The 18,824-nt window shown below is 46.8% G+C and overlaps 1 protein-coding gene across 3 annotated transcripts in view; it reads left to right on the top strand.

Moving 5' to 3' along the window:
* The window catches only part of PHKA1 (phosphorylase kinase regulatory subunit alpha 1), a 1,293,387-nt gene that overhangs the window by 354,052 nt on the left and 920,511 nt on the right, over positions 1-18,824 (top strand). For all 3 annotated transcript variants that reach the window (XM_086942009.1, XM_086942008.1, XM_086942010.1), the window contains exon 9: positions 12,410-12,463. In XM_086942009.1, coding sequence (XP_086798135.1) covers positions 12,410-12,463 — 54 coding nt within the window. The remainder of the gene's footprint in view (positions 1-12,409; positions 12,464-18,824) is intronic.

Here is an 18,824-nt window from a genome sequence, read left to right as displayed (position 1 = left end):
CCTAACATCATTTGCTATCTGTTACACCTTTATAAGTGCAAACTAGCGTTCACTTCTATTCGAATACATCTATCCGCCATCGCAGCTTACCTTCAAAATAGGCAGCATCTCTCGGTCTTCAGGGTGCCTGCCATTAAAGCGTTTCTTGAAGGTCTGAAGCGAGTCATTCCCCCAAGAACACCGCCAGCTCCGGTTTGGAACCTCAATGTGGTCCTCACCAGACTGATGGGACCACCATTTGAGCCACTGCACTCGTGTGAACTGCAATTCCTAACGTGGAAAGTTGCTTTCCTAATTGCTATTACGTCACTAAGGCGTGTTAGTGAGCTGCAAGCACTCACAATACAAGAGCCTTTCATTCAAATTCATCCAAATAGGGTAGTGCTACGTACTAACCCCAAATTCCTTCCAAAGGTGGTGTCACACTTTCATCTCAACCAAACTATCGATCTGCCAGCATTCTTCCAGAACCCACAAACAGTGGCGGAAAGAATGCTCCATACGTTAGACGTACGGAGGGCGTTGATGTACTACATGGACAGGACACAACACTTTAGGAAGACGAAACAACTCTTTGTTGCCTTCTCACCACAACACAAAGGCAACCCGATCTCCAAAGCTGGAATAGCCAGATGGATTGTTAAGTGCATTCAAATCTGTTATCAAAAGGCCAAGCGCACTTTAACAATACCCCCAAAGGCACACTCCACACGCAAGTTGGGGGCATCCATGGCTTTCCTAGGTAACATTCCTCTAGAGGACATTTGCAGAGCAGCCACGTGGATTACACCACATACCTTTACAAAACATTACTGTGTTGATGTACATTCCAAACAGCAAGCGGCTGTAGGACAGGCTGTTCTCAAAACACTTTTTCAGGTTTCTGCAGCTGGCACAGGCAACCGCCGCTAAAGGAGGGACTGCTATGTATTCTATGCTAAGATATGAATTTAGCAGCCCACATGCCTCGAACTGAATATGCTACTTACCAGTATGCATCTGTTCTTGGCATGTAGGGCTGCTAACATTCATATCGCCCACCCTCCTCCCCGGTGCCTGTCGCAGCTGCAGATATACTATTGTATTCAATCATTAGCATGGACATCCTTTACACTTTTCACTCCATCCTCTGCCACAATGGCGAAAAACAATCTGGGGATGGAGCCGATGCCCATGCGCACTGTAGTCCAGGGGAGGAGCCACCCATCTCAGGATACTTCGAAGACTCTTCCAGGACAACAATGTGCGATCATCCGGACCCAACACTAGGTGGCGATCTAATGCTAAGATATGAATGTTAGCAGCCCTACATGCCAAGAACAGATGCATACTGGTAAGTAGCATATTCATTACTATCCAACACCTTCCCTAGTGTCCACGGGGACTGGAGTTAGAATAGTAAATTATACTTACCACTATCCAGCACCTCAAAGCGCTATGCGTTGTAATGGTATGCGTTGTAATGGTCGCGTTGTAATAGTAGGTAGTTGTAACGGTATGCGTTGTAACATGGTACATCCATTATTGAGTCACATGGAAAGTTAGTACTGAGCCTAGGTGATGTATTCTATCCTCTTAGTAGGACGAAACCGCGCAGGACTAAAATACATCCTTGGTATGACCATGCCTGTAAGAAATCCAGGAAAGACCTCCTCACGGCAATTAAATCTAAGGACTTCCCTAAAATCAAAGCCACTAGATTGCTTTATAAGAAGGAACTAAATAGGGCCAAAAGTGAGTGGGAGGAAGCTAGATGGGCTGAAATGAGACAGTCACTGCTCCTAAAAAACTCTAAGACCTTCTGGGCTATTGCTACCTCACCAGCGGGCGGCGAGCGAGATGATGGGGTCTCGAATATTGCTCCCATAGTTTGGGATACGCACTTTAGGTCACTTTATACCGGTCCTGAGTCAGGGATACCTACGGCCCCAGACCCCCTGCATGAGCATAGACTGCCGGGGACCTGGGTTACCGGGGCTCCCCTTAGTAAGGTTCAGGATACTATCCTTGCCCCCGGGATTCCTTCGACCCCATACTCCCGGCACGAGCACCGACTGCCGGGGGACTTGGGTCCTGGGGATCAGGGGGACAAGGATACCAGATAACGCCTCGGGCCCCACTGGCCCAAGACTCGCTGCATGAGTATAGACTGCCGGGGGTCTCGGGCCCCGGCGACAGGATGGGACAAGCGGGTTGCCTAGAGAAGATTATTAAATTTAATCCCGATTCCATTTCCCTCAAAGAAGTGGAGTCGGCAATTGAGAGGCTGCCCACAAACAAAGCTCCTGGCCTTGATAGGCTCCCTGAAGACCTTTTTCGCTCCCAACCTAAAATCTGGGCCCCATATCTGATGGTCTTCTTCAATGTGGTCCTGCAAGGTTCGGCATTGCCCGAGACCTGGCTTGGAGCTGAGATCATTCCAATCTTTAACAAGCATTGGAAATGCAATAGGTCTCGGATTTATTTGAGTTAGAGCTAATGGCATTGTAAATGGCAATGTCTTTTAGCCATGTGTTATGGAGTGTATGCATGTGGTGTGTAATGGAATTATGTGGTATGGATTGGAATTGTTCACCCTGCGCACTCACTGCTCTGCACTCACTGCTCTGCACTCACTGCTCTGCACTCACTGCTCTGCACTCACTGCTCTGCACTCACTACTCTGCACTCACTACTCACTACTCTGCACTCACTACTCACTACTCTGCACTCACTACTCACTACTCTGCACTCACTACTCTATACTCACTACTGTGCACTCACTACTGTGCACTCACTACTCACTACTGTGCACTCACTACTCTGCACTCACTACTCACTACTCTGCACTCACTACTCACTACTCTGCACTCACTACTCTATACTCACTACTGTGCACTCACTACTGTGCACTCACTACTCACTACTGTGCACTCACTACTGTGCACTCACTACTCACTACTCTGCACTCACTACTCACTACTCTGCACTCACTACTCACTACTCTGCACTCACTACTCACTACTCTATACTCACTACTGTGCACTCACTACTGTGCACTCACTACTGTGCACTCACTACTCACTACTGTGCACTCACTACTCACTGCACTCACTACTCTGCACTCACTACTCTGCACTCACTACTCACTACTCTGCACTCACTAGTCTGCACTCACTACTCACTACTGTGCACTCACTACTCTGCACTCACTACTCACTACTCTGCACTCACTACTCTGGACTCAGGACTCACTACTCTGGACTCAGGATTCACTACTCTGTACTCACTACTCTGCACTCACTACTCACTACTCTGCACTCACTACTCTGCACTCACTACTCTGCACTCACTACTCTGCACTCACTATGCACTCACTACTCTGCACTCACTATGCACTCACTACTCTGCACTCACTACTCTGCACTCACTACTCTGCACTCACTACTCACTACTCTGCACTCACTACTCACTACTCTGCACTCACTACTCTGCACTCACTACTCTGCACTCACTACTCTGCACTCACTACTCTGCACTCACTACTCTGCACTCACTACTCTGCACTCACTACTCTGCACTCACTACTCACTACTCTGCACTCACTACTCTGCACTCACTACTCACTACTCTGGACTCACTACTCTGCACTCACTACTCTGCACTCACTACTCTGCACTCACTACTCTGCACTCACTACTCTGCACTCACTACTCTGTACTCACTACTCTGCACTCACTACTCACTACTCTGCACTCACTACTCTGCACTCACTACTCTGCACTCACTACTCTGCACTCACTACTCTGCACTCACTACTCACTACTCTGCACTCACTACTCACTACTCTGCACTCACTACTCACTACTCTGCACTCACTACTCTGCACTCACTACTCACTACTCTGCACTCACTACTCTGTACTCACAACTCACTACTCTGCACTCACTACTCTGTACTCACAACTCACTACTCTGCACTCACTACTCACTACTCTGCACTCACTACTCTGGACTCACTACTCACTACTCTGCACTCACTACTCTGCACTCACTACTCTGCACTCACTACTCTGCACTCACTACTCTGCACTCACCACTCACTACTCTGCACTCACTACTCTGCACTCACTACTCTGCACTCACTACTCTGCACTCACTACTCTGCACTCACTACTCTGCACTCACCACTCACTACTCTGCACTCACTACTCTGCACTCACTACTCTGCACTCACTACTCTGCACTCACTACTCACTACTCACTACTCTGCACTCACTACTCTGCACTCACCACTCACTACTCTGCACTCACTACTCTGCACTCACTACTCTGCACTCACCACTCACTACTCTGCACTCACCACTCACTACTCTGCACTCACTACTCACTGCTCTGCACTCACTACTCTGGACTCACTACTCACTACTCTGCACTCACTACTCTGCACTCACTACTCACTACTCTGCACTCACTACTCTGCACTCACCACTCACTACTCTGCACTCACCACTCACTACTCTGCACTCACTGCTCTGCACTCACTACTCTGGACTCACTACTCACTACTCTGCACTCACTGCTCTGCACTCACTACTCTGCACTCACTACTCTGCACTCACTACTCTGCACTCACTACTCTGCACTCACTACTCACTACTCACTACTCTGCACTCACTACTCACTACTCACTACTCTGCACTCACTACTCTGCACTCACCACTCACTACTCTGCACTCACTACTCTGCACTCACTACTCTGCACTCACCACTCACTACTCTGCACTCACTACTCTGCACTCACCACTCACTACTCTGCACTCACTACTCACTGCTCTGCACTCACTACTCTGGACTCACTACTCACTACTCTGCACTCACTACTCTGCACTCACTACTCACTACTCTGCACTCACTACTCTGCACTCACCACTCACTACTCTGCACTCACTACTCTGCACTCACCACTCACTACTCTGCACTCACTGCTCTGCACTCACTACTCTGGACTCACTACTCACTACTCTGCACTCACTGCTCTGCACTCACTACTCTGGACTCACTACTCTGGACTCACTACTCTGCACTCACTACTCTGCACTCGCTACTCTGCACTCACCACTCACTACTCTGCACTCACTGCTCTGCACTCACTGCTCTGCACTCACTGCTCTGCACTCACTACTCTGGACTCACTACTCACTACTCTGCACTCACCACTCACTACTCACTACTCTGCACTCACTACTCTGCACTCACTACTCTGCACTCACTACTCTGCACTCACTACTCTGCACTCACTACTCACTACTCTGCACTCACTACTCTGCACTCACTACTCTGCACTCACTACTCTGCACTCACTACTCACTACTCTGCACTCACTACTCACTACTCTGCACTCACTACTCACCACTCTGCACTCACTACTCACTACTCTGCACTCACTACTCTGCACTCACTACTCTGCACTCACTACTCTGCACTCACTACTCTGCACTCACTACTCTGCACTCACTACTCTGGACTCACTACTCTGCACTCACTACTCTGGACTCACTACTCTGGACTCACTACTCTGGACTCACTACTCTGGACTCACTACTCTGGACTCACTACTCTGGACTCACTACTCACTACTCTGCACTCACTACTCACTACTCTGCACTCACTACTCTGCACTCACTACTCTGCACTCACTACTCTGCACTCACTACTCTGCACTCACTACTCACTACTCTGCACTCACTACTCACTACTCTGCACTCACTACTCTGCACTCACTACTCTGCACTCACTACTCTGCACTCACTACTCTGCACTCACTACTCACTACTCTGCACTCACTACTCACTACTGTGCACTCATTACTCTGCACTCACTACTCACTACTCTGCACTCACTACTCTGCACTCACTACTCTGCACTCACTACTCTGCACTCACTACTCTGCACTCACTACTCTGCACTCACTACTGTGCACTCACTACTCTGCACTCACTACTGTGCACTCACTACTCTGCACTCACTACTCTGCACTCACTACTGTGCACTCATTACTCACTACTCTGCACTCACTACTGTGCACTCACTACTGTGCACTCACTACTCTGCACTCACTACTGTGCACTCACTACTCACTACTCTGCACTCACTACTCACTACTCTGCACTCACTACTCTGCACTCACTACTCTGCACTCACTACTCACTACTATGCACTCACTACTCTGCACTCACTACTCACTACTCTGCACTCACTACTGTGCACTCACTACTCACTACTGTGCACTCACTACTCACTACTCTGCACTCACTACTCTGCACTCACTACTCACTACTCTGCACTCACCACTCACTACTCACTACTCTGCACTCACTACTCTGCACTCACTACTCTGCACTCACTACTCTGCACTCACTACTCTGCACTCACTACTCACTACTCTGTACTCACTACTCTGCACTCACTACTCACTACTCTGTACTCACTACTCTGTACTCACTACTCTGTACTCACTACTCTGTACTCACTACTCTGCACTCACTACTCACTACTCTGCACTCACTACGCACTACTCTGCACTCACTACTCTGCACTCACTACTCTGCACTCACCACTTTGCACTCACTACTCTGCACTCACTACTGTGCACTCACTACTGTGCACTCACTACTCACTACTCTGCACTCACTACTCACTACTCTGCACTCACTACTGTGCACTCACTACTCACTACTGTGCACTCACTACTCTGCACTCACTACTCACTACTGTGCACTCACTACTCACTACTCTGCACTCACTACTCTGCACTCACTACTCACTACTGTGCACTCACTACTCTGCACTCACTACTCTGCACTCACTACTCACTACTGTGCACTCACTACTGTGCACTCACTACTCTGCACTCACTACTGTGCACTCACTACTCTGCACTCACTACTGTGCACTCATTACTCACTACTCTGCACTCACTACTCTGCACTCACTACTGTGCACTCACTACTGTGCACTCACTGCTCACTACTCTGCACTCACTACTCACTACTCTGCACTCACTACTCTGCACTCACTACTCACTACTATGCACTCACTACTCTGCACTCACTACTCTGCACTCGCTACTCACTACTGTGCACTCACTACTCACTACTCTGCACTCACTACTCTGCACTCACTACTCTGCACTCACTACTCTGCACTCACTACTCACTACTCTGCACTCACTACTCACTACTCTGCACTCACTACTGTGCACTCACTACTCTGCACTCACTACTCACTACTCTGCACTCACTACTCACTACTCTGCACTCACTACTCACTACTGTGCACTCACTACTCACTACTGTGCACTCACTACTCTGTACTCACTACTCTGCACTCACTACTCTGCACTCACTACTCTGCACTCACTACTCACTACTCTGCACTCACTACTCACTACTCTGCACTCACCACTCACTACTCACTACTCTGCACTCACTACTCTGCACTCACTACTCTGCACTCACTACTCTGCACTCACTACTCTGCACTCACTACTCTGCACTCACTACTCACTACTCTGTACTCACTACTCTGCACTCACTACACACTACTCTGTACTCACTACTCTGCACTCACTACTCTGCACTCACTACTCTGCACTCTGGAAACTCACTACTCACTACTGTGCACTCACTACTCTGCACTCACTACTCACTACTCTGCACTCACTACTCTGCACTCTGGAAACTCACTACTCACTACTCAGCACTCTGCACTCAGCTGGTGGTGTCTGTGTGTGCATGGCAGTGGTGGTGTGCGTGTGTGCATGGCAGTGGTGGTGTCTGTGTGTGCATGGCAGTGGTGGTGTGCGTGTGTGCATGGCAGTGGTGGTGTCCGTGTGTGCATGGCAGTGGTGGTGTGCGTGTGTGCATGGCAGTGGTGGTGTGCGTGTGTGCATGGCAGTGGTGGTGTACGTGTGCATGGAACCTACTTGCAATCAGACGTGTTGGTTGTCACCAGAATGCTTCGTTACTGCTGCCGGTAATGCTGCTGGATGCTAGGACGTGAAGAGCACACCACTCACTTGAGTCGGGTCCAGCAACTTTTTGAATATCCGACCTCACTTCCTTCCAGAGGAGGATGCGAGGTCACAGCCACGACACACATAACCACTGCCCGGGTCTCCATACTATTAGGCAGTGAGTCAGTGTTCATCTTTCTTTTCCCGCTCGCCAGCAGTTAAGTCACCCATTCTTTCAGCTCAGTTTGATTCTGGTGGTTAAGTGACACCGCGGGAGCATTTCTTCATCGCTCCAGCGGTACTTAGTAATCGTCTCGGGTGGCATCAATGCTGTAGCGGCTGGGAGCCGACAGAGGGCGCACTAACAGCAACAGTCAGTGAGGTAATAAATAGCATGTGAATAAATGTGACATGCAGTAGACACGGCCCTGATAGGTAAGTGCCGGTGCTAAGCACCGGCACAATTAGCAAAGCAACCCGCTTCTCCCTATGTACTGGCGACCTTAGGCCTGCTGCTTCAGCTGCGGGGGGCGCGCGCAGCCGTGAACGGCGGCTGCGCGCGAGCACTAGCACGCAATCTGAGAGGCAGGGACGGCACGCGACTGGGGCAAGCCGTGTGTCCTGTTGAAAGAGGGTACCCCTCCTTAGGTGCTCGGTGACTTGTTGGGGGCCTGTTGACGACTGTGCACCTGCCCGTCCTTGTGCAAGACAGTCTGTCCAGTGCTCACCCTCATTTGGCGAACGTCACCATGGAGCGCAAAGACACGCCGAGACGAGGTAGGAAGGGGGGGGGGGGGGGTGTCTCTGTGTGTGCTTGCGCATGCGCTGCGGCGAGGGGGGGATGTTCTGTATGTGTGTGTGTGTGTGTGTGGGTGAGTGTGTGTGGGTGAGTGTGTGTATGTGCGGCATGGGGGGGGGTCTGTATGTGTGTGCGTGCGTGTGAGTCTGCTTCCAAGGAGCCATGGGAGACAGGAAGCGCGCGCGACCTGATCCCAGTTCCAAGGTTGCGCGTGCACCTCGCTTGTCTGTCTCCCTTGACTCCTCGAAAGCCAGAATGATTACAAAAGAGTCTCGGAACGACAGATTGCTTCGCAATCTGTTCGCAGTTCCGAGACCTAAAAAGGGTTGTCCGCTTGCCCCATCTAACTACAGACCAATCAGCTTAATTGACACCACCCAGAAGCTGATGGGGTGAATCCTACTCAATAGATTATTGGGTTGGATGGAGGAGAATAAAATCTTAACCACCCTTCAAGCCGGATTTAGATCAGGGGTCTCGACCATGGACCAGATCTTTCAACTCCAGGTCCTATACTGGAAAACTGCAAGAATAGAGGGTGGCAGCCTCTATCTTGTTTTTGTGGACCTGCGGGCCGCATATGATCTGGTTCCCAGGGCGAGGCTCTGGACGGTCTTGGAGGAGCTTGGTCTCCCTCCCTATTTGCTGAAAGCCCTCATCAGACTCCATACGGGGAATTATGCACAGGTGAGATGTGGAAGGAACGGGGAACTATCATCCCGTTTCCCCGTTACCCGGGGAGTACGCCAGGGCTGTGCATTGCCCCCCACCCTCTTTAGCCTGTACGTTAATGGTCTGATTGATGTACTTTCTGGCATCAAGGACAATGATGTTCCCCGTCTGGCCACTAGTAGGATGCCCGCTTTGAAGTTCACCGATGACACCTTGTTGTTATCGCGGACATCAACGGGCATCCAGCAGGTCCTGGACGGGTTTGTGTCCTTTTGTGCCTCACGGGGGTTGGAGGTCAACCTGGAGAAGACATAGTTCATGATCTTCAATCCCCCGAGACAGCACCCACATCGATGTTGGCACTCGGGATCCCCCAGACCAACGCGGCAAGAGTGGTCAGTCCCTCATTGATGCTGGCAACTGACACTGTGTGAGATTTTGTGGAGCATACAGCAGTGGACACTTACATTGACCCTACTGCCCAGGTGAGCCTCCCCCACCCCCCATTCCACCCTCAGTGCGGTACTAGTTCTCCTTGGGAGGGGGTGCCACCTGTATCTCGACCCCACCTGTGACTCCACTGGCAGCTCCTTCTCCATCGGCCTGTACTCAGCCTCCTGTTTATAATTGGCGCTGTGTATATGGCCCCTGGCGGGCTATATCCTCCCCCCCCCCTCTGCTTCCCTGATTTGGCACTGTTGAGAATTGGGCGCATAGCAGCTCAAACTTGAGTTCTATTCTGCTGCTCTCATCCCCACTGCATGAATCTTTGATTCCAGCACCATGACATACAAGCATGCCTTGCATTTGTCATGATTTAGAGTGTGAATGCGCTAGACGTTTATTAGAACCTTGTGATGATATTGCAGTAGAACCCTAGGAAGTCAAATGACATGCTGCTGCTACCCTTGGAAGTCAACGATTTTGTCAGGATAACAGGCTTTTGTCTCGCATAGCTGAGGAAGATATATGTAACTTCATAGAAAATGTGTTCTCATTTTAATGGAAAAATGTTTTCTCACAAACATTGTCAAATCACTTAACAGGATCAGTATTTTTCACGGGGTAAAATCAATTTGGAACTCATTCCTAAAAGTAGTATGAAACCAAAATCTATCACCCTTTATATTTGTTCCTTTTTATGATCCACAAAATCTGGCATTTGCCACAGTGCATTTTAATGGGACAAAATGGTGGAGCCCTCATCAAGCTCATGTTCTTTTTAACCTTCCATCTAATTTGTATTTTCAATAGAAATATTATCCAAGGTGGAGGACATTCCCAGGGAGTTACTGACCAGAGTGGGCTGGAGCCCTCTGTCTCCACTTCAGTCAGTAGCAATCTGGAGTGACCCCCACCCCCTTTGGATAATATTGCTTAATTGATGTATGATTGGCCCTCAGAATATTGTTTTAGTAATACGGTCCTGTGAGATAATGGCAAACATTTCTAACCTTCAAGAGGCCATCCGGCGGATGATGTTGCAATAGGTCTCTATAGCCCAAACAGACATCATCAAACTAAACAGCACGATGGAAAGCCAATTATTGGTAACTATTGGAGATGGAGGACTCTGTACAGAGAGTTGCTTTTTCTGCTATGGGTGGGCCTCTTTGAGGCAGAACTCTGTGGGTGTCATCAGGACAGCCTAGCGTCTGTGAGCCATGTGCTCTAAAATCATTTAATGGTTGTGTCAAAGTCATGTTTAAATAGGGGGCATATAAAATTCACCTAAAATATGGATAAGGCAATCAAAATGTGTATTATCATCCAATCTAAGAAGGAGCCATCAGCAGATTTTCGGGGCTCAATTAGTAATTAATACGAATTTCGTCGCAACAAATCACCACGCAGTGAAGCAACAGGACAGAATTTTAGTCCCTCAACTTCTAGGGAATTATCACATCACTAGGTAGTGCATCTAATTACTTCAGAACATTATAACACCTGAGTGAGTATTCAACATTCTGTGAGATGCGGCTAATTACTCACTAGTATTGGGCAATCAGACTTATAACTGGAAATACAGGGTAATGCTTTGATATGGTTTATTGAGATTAAGAGTACTTCCTTCCTTAAGTGAAACATTTAGAAATTATTTGTGTGACTGCGTTTCCCAATTGCCTTTCCCAATTGCCTATTGAAATGTGAGCTAATTATTTGGTAAACCGGGCTCGTTTAAGGATGGTTAGTAAGTGGCACGTTTGGTACAAACAAAAGCGATGTTTAGGAGGTCTAATCTCAGAAGTGTAAACTCGATCTTCCATGTTTCATTAATAGGCCATAAATTGAGTGACCATAATACCTACTATATACAGCCTGTTATTACTATGACTAATATTATTGATGTGGTAATCCTCAAAGTATTAAATAATTCAGTGCGCTCAGTTTTTTTTTAATGTCAACACTAAACCTGATTGAATTTTTAGGTCGTTTTTTAAAATTGAAGGTTATATAAAAAAAAAAGGTTCTATAGGCCTAGTTAGTAGTTTGTGTTGCACTACACATTTCCCTTCCATATTAACGTTAAACTATCACCCACTAGATTTAGATAAGTTAATAAATAAAACTATTATCCAAAGGTGCTTTTACATGAAGCTTTCATACAGATATTTTCGTGAAGTTTTGTTGAAGCATTCCTTTTATTCCCATACTGTGTTAATCTGTGTGAAGTTTGACTGCTGATCCATGTCAGTTGTGTTTCATGGCATTTCATTGTACTGGATCCCACAGATTAATAAATACCTTTTAGGATAACCTTTTCTGACTGACCCACGCATTTAATAAATCCAGATTTTGAGATGGAAATGATCCTCCAGTGCATGGTATATTCACGATCTAGCATTTCTAAACGTATCAACACTTTTTCTATTTAGCCGCCAAATGCAAGCAATAATTATGGATAATTACAACTAAAGTGTGATTGTATCTATTTATTTTTAGGGTCGCTATGGTTGCTGTCGATTTCTACGCGATGGATATAAAACACCAAAAGAGGTATTGCTCCTTAACTGCTTTGTCCATCTGTAATGGCAAATGCTAGCTCAGCAAGTGAAGAAACAATCCTGCGATAAGCCACCGTTCATTGTACTTTTCCATGCCAAGCAAAAATTATCTTCCGTATTTTTTTTATGGAAGCCACGCTGAACTTTTTAAAAGTGTCTTTGCCTCAAGTGCCTCTGTGTCACAGCTGCCAGGTTGCCAAGTACCTGTTAGAAAGGATTGCAGGTTAGATTCTACCTAAAACCATACTAAGGGTATTTTCAAGCTAAAGTACTTTCACCTGCAGAAATGTATATTTTATTTTCACAGTGTGTACCTCTTTGATTATGTTTGTGTTTGCTTCCCTGTTTTCTTATTTCCGATCATTTGTAAAGCGCTCTGATACATTCACAGGCCATGTTCGTGCTATTTAAACTTTATAAGTAAATACATACAATTCATGTTTCACACTAAGGTTCAAGGATTTGTTCCTCCAGAAAATAATGACTTGACCATTATTGAATTATTTTTCTCTAACGAAGGCCATAAGTGAAGATCCTCTTCTCTTTGGATGAAACTGGTTTGTTGTCAAACATTCCCTCATATGTAGATCAGGAGCTATAACTATATACGTGAGAACCAATAATAAACAGTGTATTGTTTGTGTAAACCATCAATCACAGTGACCCAAACACACGAAGTGTGATACAAGCATACATGTTTTAAAAAGCAGGCACCTTATATAAATATCAAACTTAAACATTTGGTAACATTGCGAACATTTTGTCTCAGCTTTTATAATAAAAATGTCAAGGTGCATGTGCACTTGGCATGAAGCAACTTAGCTAGTATAGGTAATATAAACTGTGTAATACTTCACATGAAGCCATGTAGAGTCCATTTGCATGTTGGAATAAGAGGGCAGTGTATTATGCCTTACTACTATATCGTAATTCGAGTCATATCATTTGTGATAAAAATGGGCAAAATCTTCCTGAATGGATCACCAGTGGTCTTTTTGGGAAACACTGTAAAAGAAACTTTGAAGATGGAGCCCATCAGTTACCACAGTCTGGGGGACTTAGCGCTCCCTAGTGGTACCTCAGGTCCAAGAATGTTCTTCAGGCATTTTCTGAGAGGAGATGTGGGCGCCTTTCAACATTTTAAGGGACGGCTGATGGATTGGGACACTGTATGAGTCTGTTGAGATGAGATGCTACATTTAACATATCTATTTCCATTCCATTCTATAACTTTATTTCGGTGTCAAGGACCATAAAAGTACATAATCCTAAAGATCACAAAGAATATAAACAAGTGAGTCATAGATAGTACATAGCCATACAGTTAATTCATATACCAATAAAAAGAACTGTACAATTAAAAACCTATTGACCATTAATAAGTGCATTTTAAGTTCTTCCGGGACCTGGTCCTGACCGTGTGTTAAAATACAATACAATCATATGTTAAAAAAGCCTAATTCACCAAAACAATTACCAATAAAACAAATTGAAGGAGTAATACAAGGATAAAAAGAATGGCATGAATTTGAATTACTGGAACTGTGATTGCTAATTTAAAAAGGTCCGCCCTACACGCCGCATTGAGTTTAAAAAGTGAGATACGACGAAAACAATAGGGGCATGAGTGTCATACTTTAGGACTTTAAGTGCTGCGGCACATTGTACAAAGCCGAAATTCCTGCATAGTTGAATAAGCCAGCGCTGCCGAGGCAAGGTGTAGACGGGGCAGAGGAAAAAGACGTGCAGCTCTGTCTCTTCCTTATAATTACAGGCAGGACATCCACCAGATTAGGTTTTGTACCTTTTGTTTGAAAAGGCATAGAGCGGTAGAGTCCCTAGTTTAAACTGTACATACAGTTTCTTTGCCAGATTTGGATGGATGTCATCCAGGAAAAGTTCCATACTATACTCGTCTTTGATTTGTAGAAATTTGGCTGTCTACGGCCACAGGATGAGCTTTCCCGAATTTCTGCAAGTTTATACCTTCTGAAGGATTTTACCAGTTTCAACTGTGAGATTAGAGGGCATGATTCCTCAGGAGATCTCCATAGACCTGCTTTACCCAGTTTGTTACAGAGATCTTTTATATGTATACGCCAGGGTATTTTTCTGGTGCCCGAGAGACTCAGGAGCTCTTTAAGCTCAGATCGATAGGTAGCAGAATCCGGGGTTACCTATAGCCTCTGCCAAAAGGTCCACTCAGGAAATTCTACACTAGAGAGGAGTAAACTCACAAAATATATATGAGTTAATTAAAACTAAAATCAATACAGAGAGCATTGGTTAGTCAAAGCCTATCAAAATGTAAATTAATGTAAATACTTTTGCAAGTGGAAACTACGCCCTAATCTAATTAGCAGTCAGCACCGAATACAGTCTAGCACAAGGCAAATGAAAATCAAAGAGCATATGTCATAAGGACTGCTGATAAAGGTAGGACAGAACCAGAATATTATTCTAAGTGATAAGCTGCCATGTTCTTCAAGATTGCCTCAGAAACACCTGGCTCGTTTCCAAAATGATGTTTTTTATACCTTTTATAACATCTTATGTGGTGCGCCGATACCCCAAACCTTCCTGGATATTACCCCAATGGTCTTCCTGAGTTGAAGATTCTCCCTAAGACTTGTGGGCTGGGACCACCGATTGAAGGGGCTGACCTCTCTTTGGAAAGGAAGGTGGTTACACCATACGACAGGCCTGGAGAGGTTTCATAAATGGGACAATATTAGCATCACGGTTCTTGGGGATTTATCGACGGGGGACCACATACTGACTTCCAGAAGTTGCAAGATCAATATCGCCTTACCTAGATGCACTTTCATAACTATCTACAATCGTGTCATGCCCTCGCTGCCAATATCCCATCAAACACTGAAATCCCTGCATTTAACCCCTCTTGAGGCTAGACTACTAGCTGGTCGTATTGGCAGGGCTGCCATCTCCCAGGTTTACCGCTTTCTTATTCTTAATGACCCAAACTGTTTTGATACGTTTAAACATAGTTGGGGTGGGTTGGCAAACTGGATGAGGGATACTGGAGAGATGCTAGATTTCCCCAACATCTGCTGGCTATCTCTACGCACCTCCGTAGTTCAACTAAACTATCTCCCACAACATACTTGGCCCAGATACTGCTTCCACGTGCTTCTGATGCTCTGCATCCGATGCTAATTTCTACTTGTGGTTTGGGCCTGCCCTACAAATGACCCCTTATTGACCGAGGGTACAGCAAAAAGTCTCGGGGTGCTGGGGCAGCCCCTTGACCTTTCTCCTAGAGTGGGCCTTTTGGGTATTATGTACGACCTTGGTGGACCTCACGTTTATTGGTGTTGCCTCTGATTGGAAAGCGAGATATTGCCCGAAATGGATCTCTCCATGCGTCCCTTCCCTGGCAGAGTGGAGGGCGGGTGTGGACTGGTGTGCCCAGCTGGAAAAATCTATGTTCAAGGCATATGAGCTGTAGATTGCACACTGTGCATAGATCGCCACCTAGTGTTGGGCCCGGATGTTTGCAGTTTGTTGTTGTCCTGAAAAGTTATTTGGTAGTCACGAGGTAGGTGACTCCTCCTTTGGACCACATTGCGCATGGGCATCGGCTCCATCCCCAGATAGTTTTTTCCGCCATTGGGCTCGGATGTGTTTCCTGCGCTCCGGTTTGGAATCGAATTTCCTTCGGCGTGCAATCCTCACCCAGTTCGACTGTATTGTTTCGATCGCGCTCCACATCGACGCGATTCTCCACCACTTTGAAGTCTTCGATTCCGGTCGTCGACGAAGGCCTTCGGGCCTACCTAGGCCTTACTTTCTGGCTCATCGAAAGGACGCCATTCAAAAAGTGTCCTCAATGTCGGTTGAAGTTTCCCCACACCGACCTACATGAGGTGTGCAACCTTTGCCTCTCACCGGAGCACAAGGCCAAAGACTGTTCGGCGTGTGTCTCATTACGCTCCAAGAAAATGATTCGGGTCCAACGAGCTTGGAGAACTATGGCTCGCTCGTCAGCTTCAATCCCAGACGACATCTTTGAAGAGGGCGTCGATGTGCCAGAACACCACCATGCTGAAGAGAGTATCGGATCCTCAGATGCCGAAGACTCCGACGTCCAGGACATCACTCCAGCTCAACGGGTCGTAAGTAAGACTGTCGACCCCAACCTTTCCTCGACACCCTCAAAAAAGGCTTCGGTCACACCCTCACCTTCGGGCCCGGGTGCACACCGAGAGACTGCTTCCCACGCTCCGCCTTCGGGCCCGGCAAAGAAGCCCACTAAGCCTTCAGGCTGCTCGGGCTCGAGCCAGCCGATCTCCGGTGCCGATCCTATACCGACACCAAAGAAGAAGTTGTCTTCCTCAACCACGCCGACCATTGCTCCGACACCTAAGCACACAGCGCCGAACACTGGCAGCGGCTCATCGATGCCGAAACCGCACTCGGAGCCGAGTAAAAAAAACGCCTAAAGCTCCAGATTCACACGCTTCGGAGCTGAAAAAACACCCAGAACCGAAAAAACAGGTTCTGGAAAAAGACATTTCAAAAGGGCACACTTCTAAACCAATATACCCAGCACCAGCTAACGACTCTGTGCCGAAAAAACCTACGGAGCCGAAAACTTCGATGCCGAAGGATCTGCCCTACTCAGAGGAACTTTTCACACCGGATCCCACTCAGAAAACTCTTGTGAAGGATCCTAAAACCGGTTAATTGACTCTCATCTCCAAGAAGAGACCACTTGAGGCGCCAGCACCTCCTCCCCCTCCAAAGAAGAGAGGCATTGCAACCTCTCCATTAAGGGTCCCTTCTCCACCACCTCCCCATACTGTTCCTCCTCCTACACCTCCTCTACCACATCATTCACCTACACCATCCACTAATCCAGACGATGATGTAAACATAGACTCTGATGACACAGGTGGGGGTGCACATGACCCAGCAGGGACCAATGGTTCCCCTCAGTCACCTAACCCATGGGATGATTACAACACCCCTGATGTGCCTTACGTCCCACAAGACGATGTATACCCTTCCAGACCTTCCCCACCAGAGGACACCATAGGTATTAACCTACTGGTCCAAAGAGCTGCCCAATATAATGGGGTGGACTTACACACCGATGCTTTGGAGGAAGATTTCCTATTAGACACTTTTGATAACACACCTAGGTCTACTGCCATGTTGCCAATGCTTAAGTGTGTCATCAAGCACGCAACAGAGGTTTTTAAGGATCCTGTCAGTGCTAGGGTCCTCAATCCTCTCATTGAGAAAAAATATAAAGCTGCCTCTACAGATCCAGTTTATATTAAAGGTCCAGCACCATTAGATTCTTTAGTAGTGTATAATGCATGTAAACATGCTAATTCTCAGACATCAGGTGAGGCCTCACCACCAGACAAAGAATCTAAGCTCCTTGACGCCTCCGGCAAACGAACAGCGTCACAAGCTGCTAACATCTGGCGCATTGCCAACACCCAGGCGTTGCTGGCAAGATATGATAGGGCACATTATGATGAACTAGAGTCCATAATGCTGCATCTACCAGACAAATACAAAAATAGGGCCAATGAACTTTTACAGGAAGGTAAAAATATTACTAATACTTCCATTCATTGTGCCCTAGATTCTGCAGATACCGCCTCAAGGGCAATCAATACCAGCACCCTTCTACGTAGACATGCCTGGCTACATATTTCAGGTTTTAAACCAGAGGTACAAAACTCCATCCTTAATCAGCCATTTGATGAGACACATTTATTTGGCCCAAATGTTGACGTGTCTTTAGAAAAAATAAATAAAAAGACACTGATACATCAAAATCTATGGGAGCCTTGCAGCTGCAAGCTCCCAGACGTTCCTTTCGTCTCTCATCATACAGAGGCAACACAAGAGGCTACTCCTCGGAAAGTCCCTCCACTTCTTACAAAACCCCTAGCCAATCCACATTCACTAAGGGCTACCAGAGAGGGGGTTACAGGGGTAACAACAACAAAGGCACAGGCAAAAGCAACAACTCCCGCTCTGCCTCTACCCCTAACCAATGACTTTCCTCCCCTCCCCCCCAACATTCCACTCCTGTATGGGGAAGATTGCAACAATTCCTTCCTGCCTGGACCAACATCACATCAGACAGGTGGGTGCGACAAATTATTCAGTCCGTTTACTGTCTAGAACTAACATCTACCCCCAAACATACCACCCAAACAGCGTCCAATGTCACAAGAACATCTATCACTGTTAAAGCAAGAAGTAGTATCTCTGCTACAAAAAAGTGCAATAGAACCAGTTCCTCTGCACCAACTAAAAAAGGTGGTTTACTCTCTATTTTCTAATTCCAAAGAAGGACGGCTCTCCCA

Source organism: Lissotriton vulgaris, chromosome 10, assembly GCF_964263255.1.
Source record: "Lissotriton vulgaris chromosome 10, aLisVul1.2, whole genome shotgun sequence".
In the NCBI taxonomy this organism is placed as follows: Eukaryota; Metazoa; Chordata; class Amphibia; order Caudata; family Salamandridae; genus Lissotriton; species Lissotriton vulgaris.
This window is presented reverse-complemented; position numbering and strand designations above follow the sequence as displayed.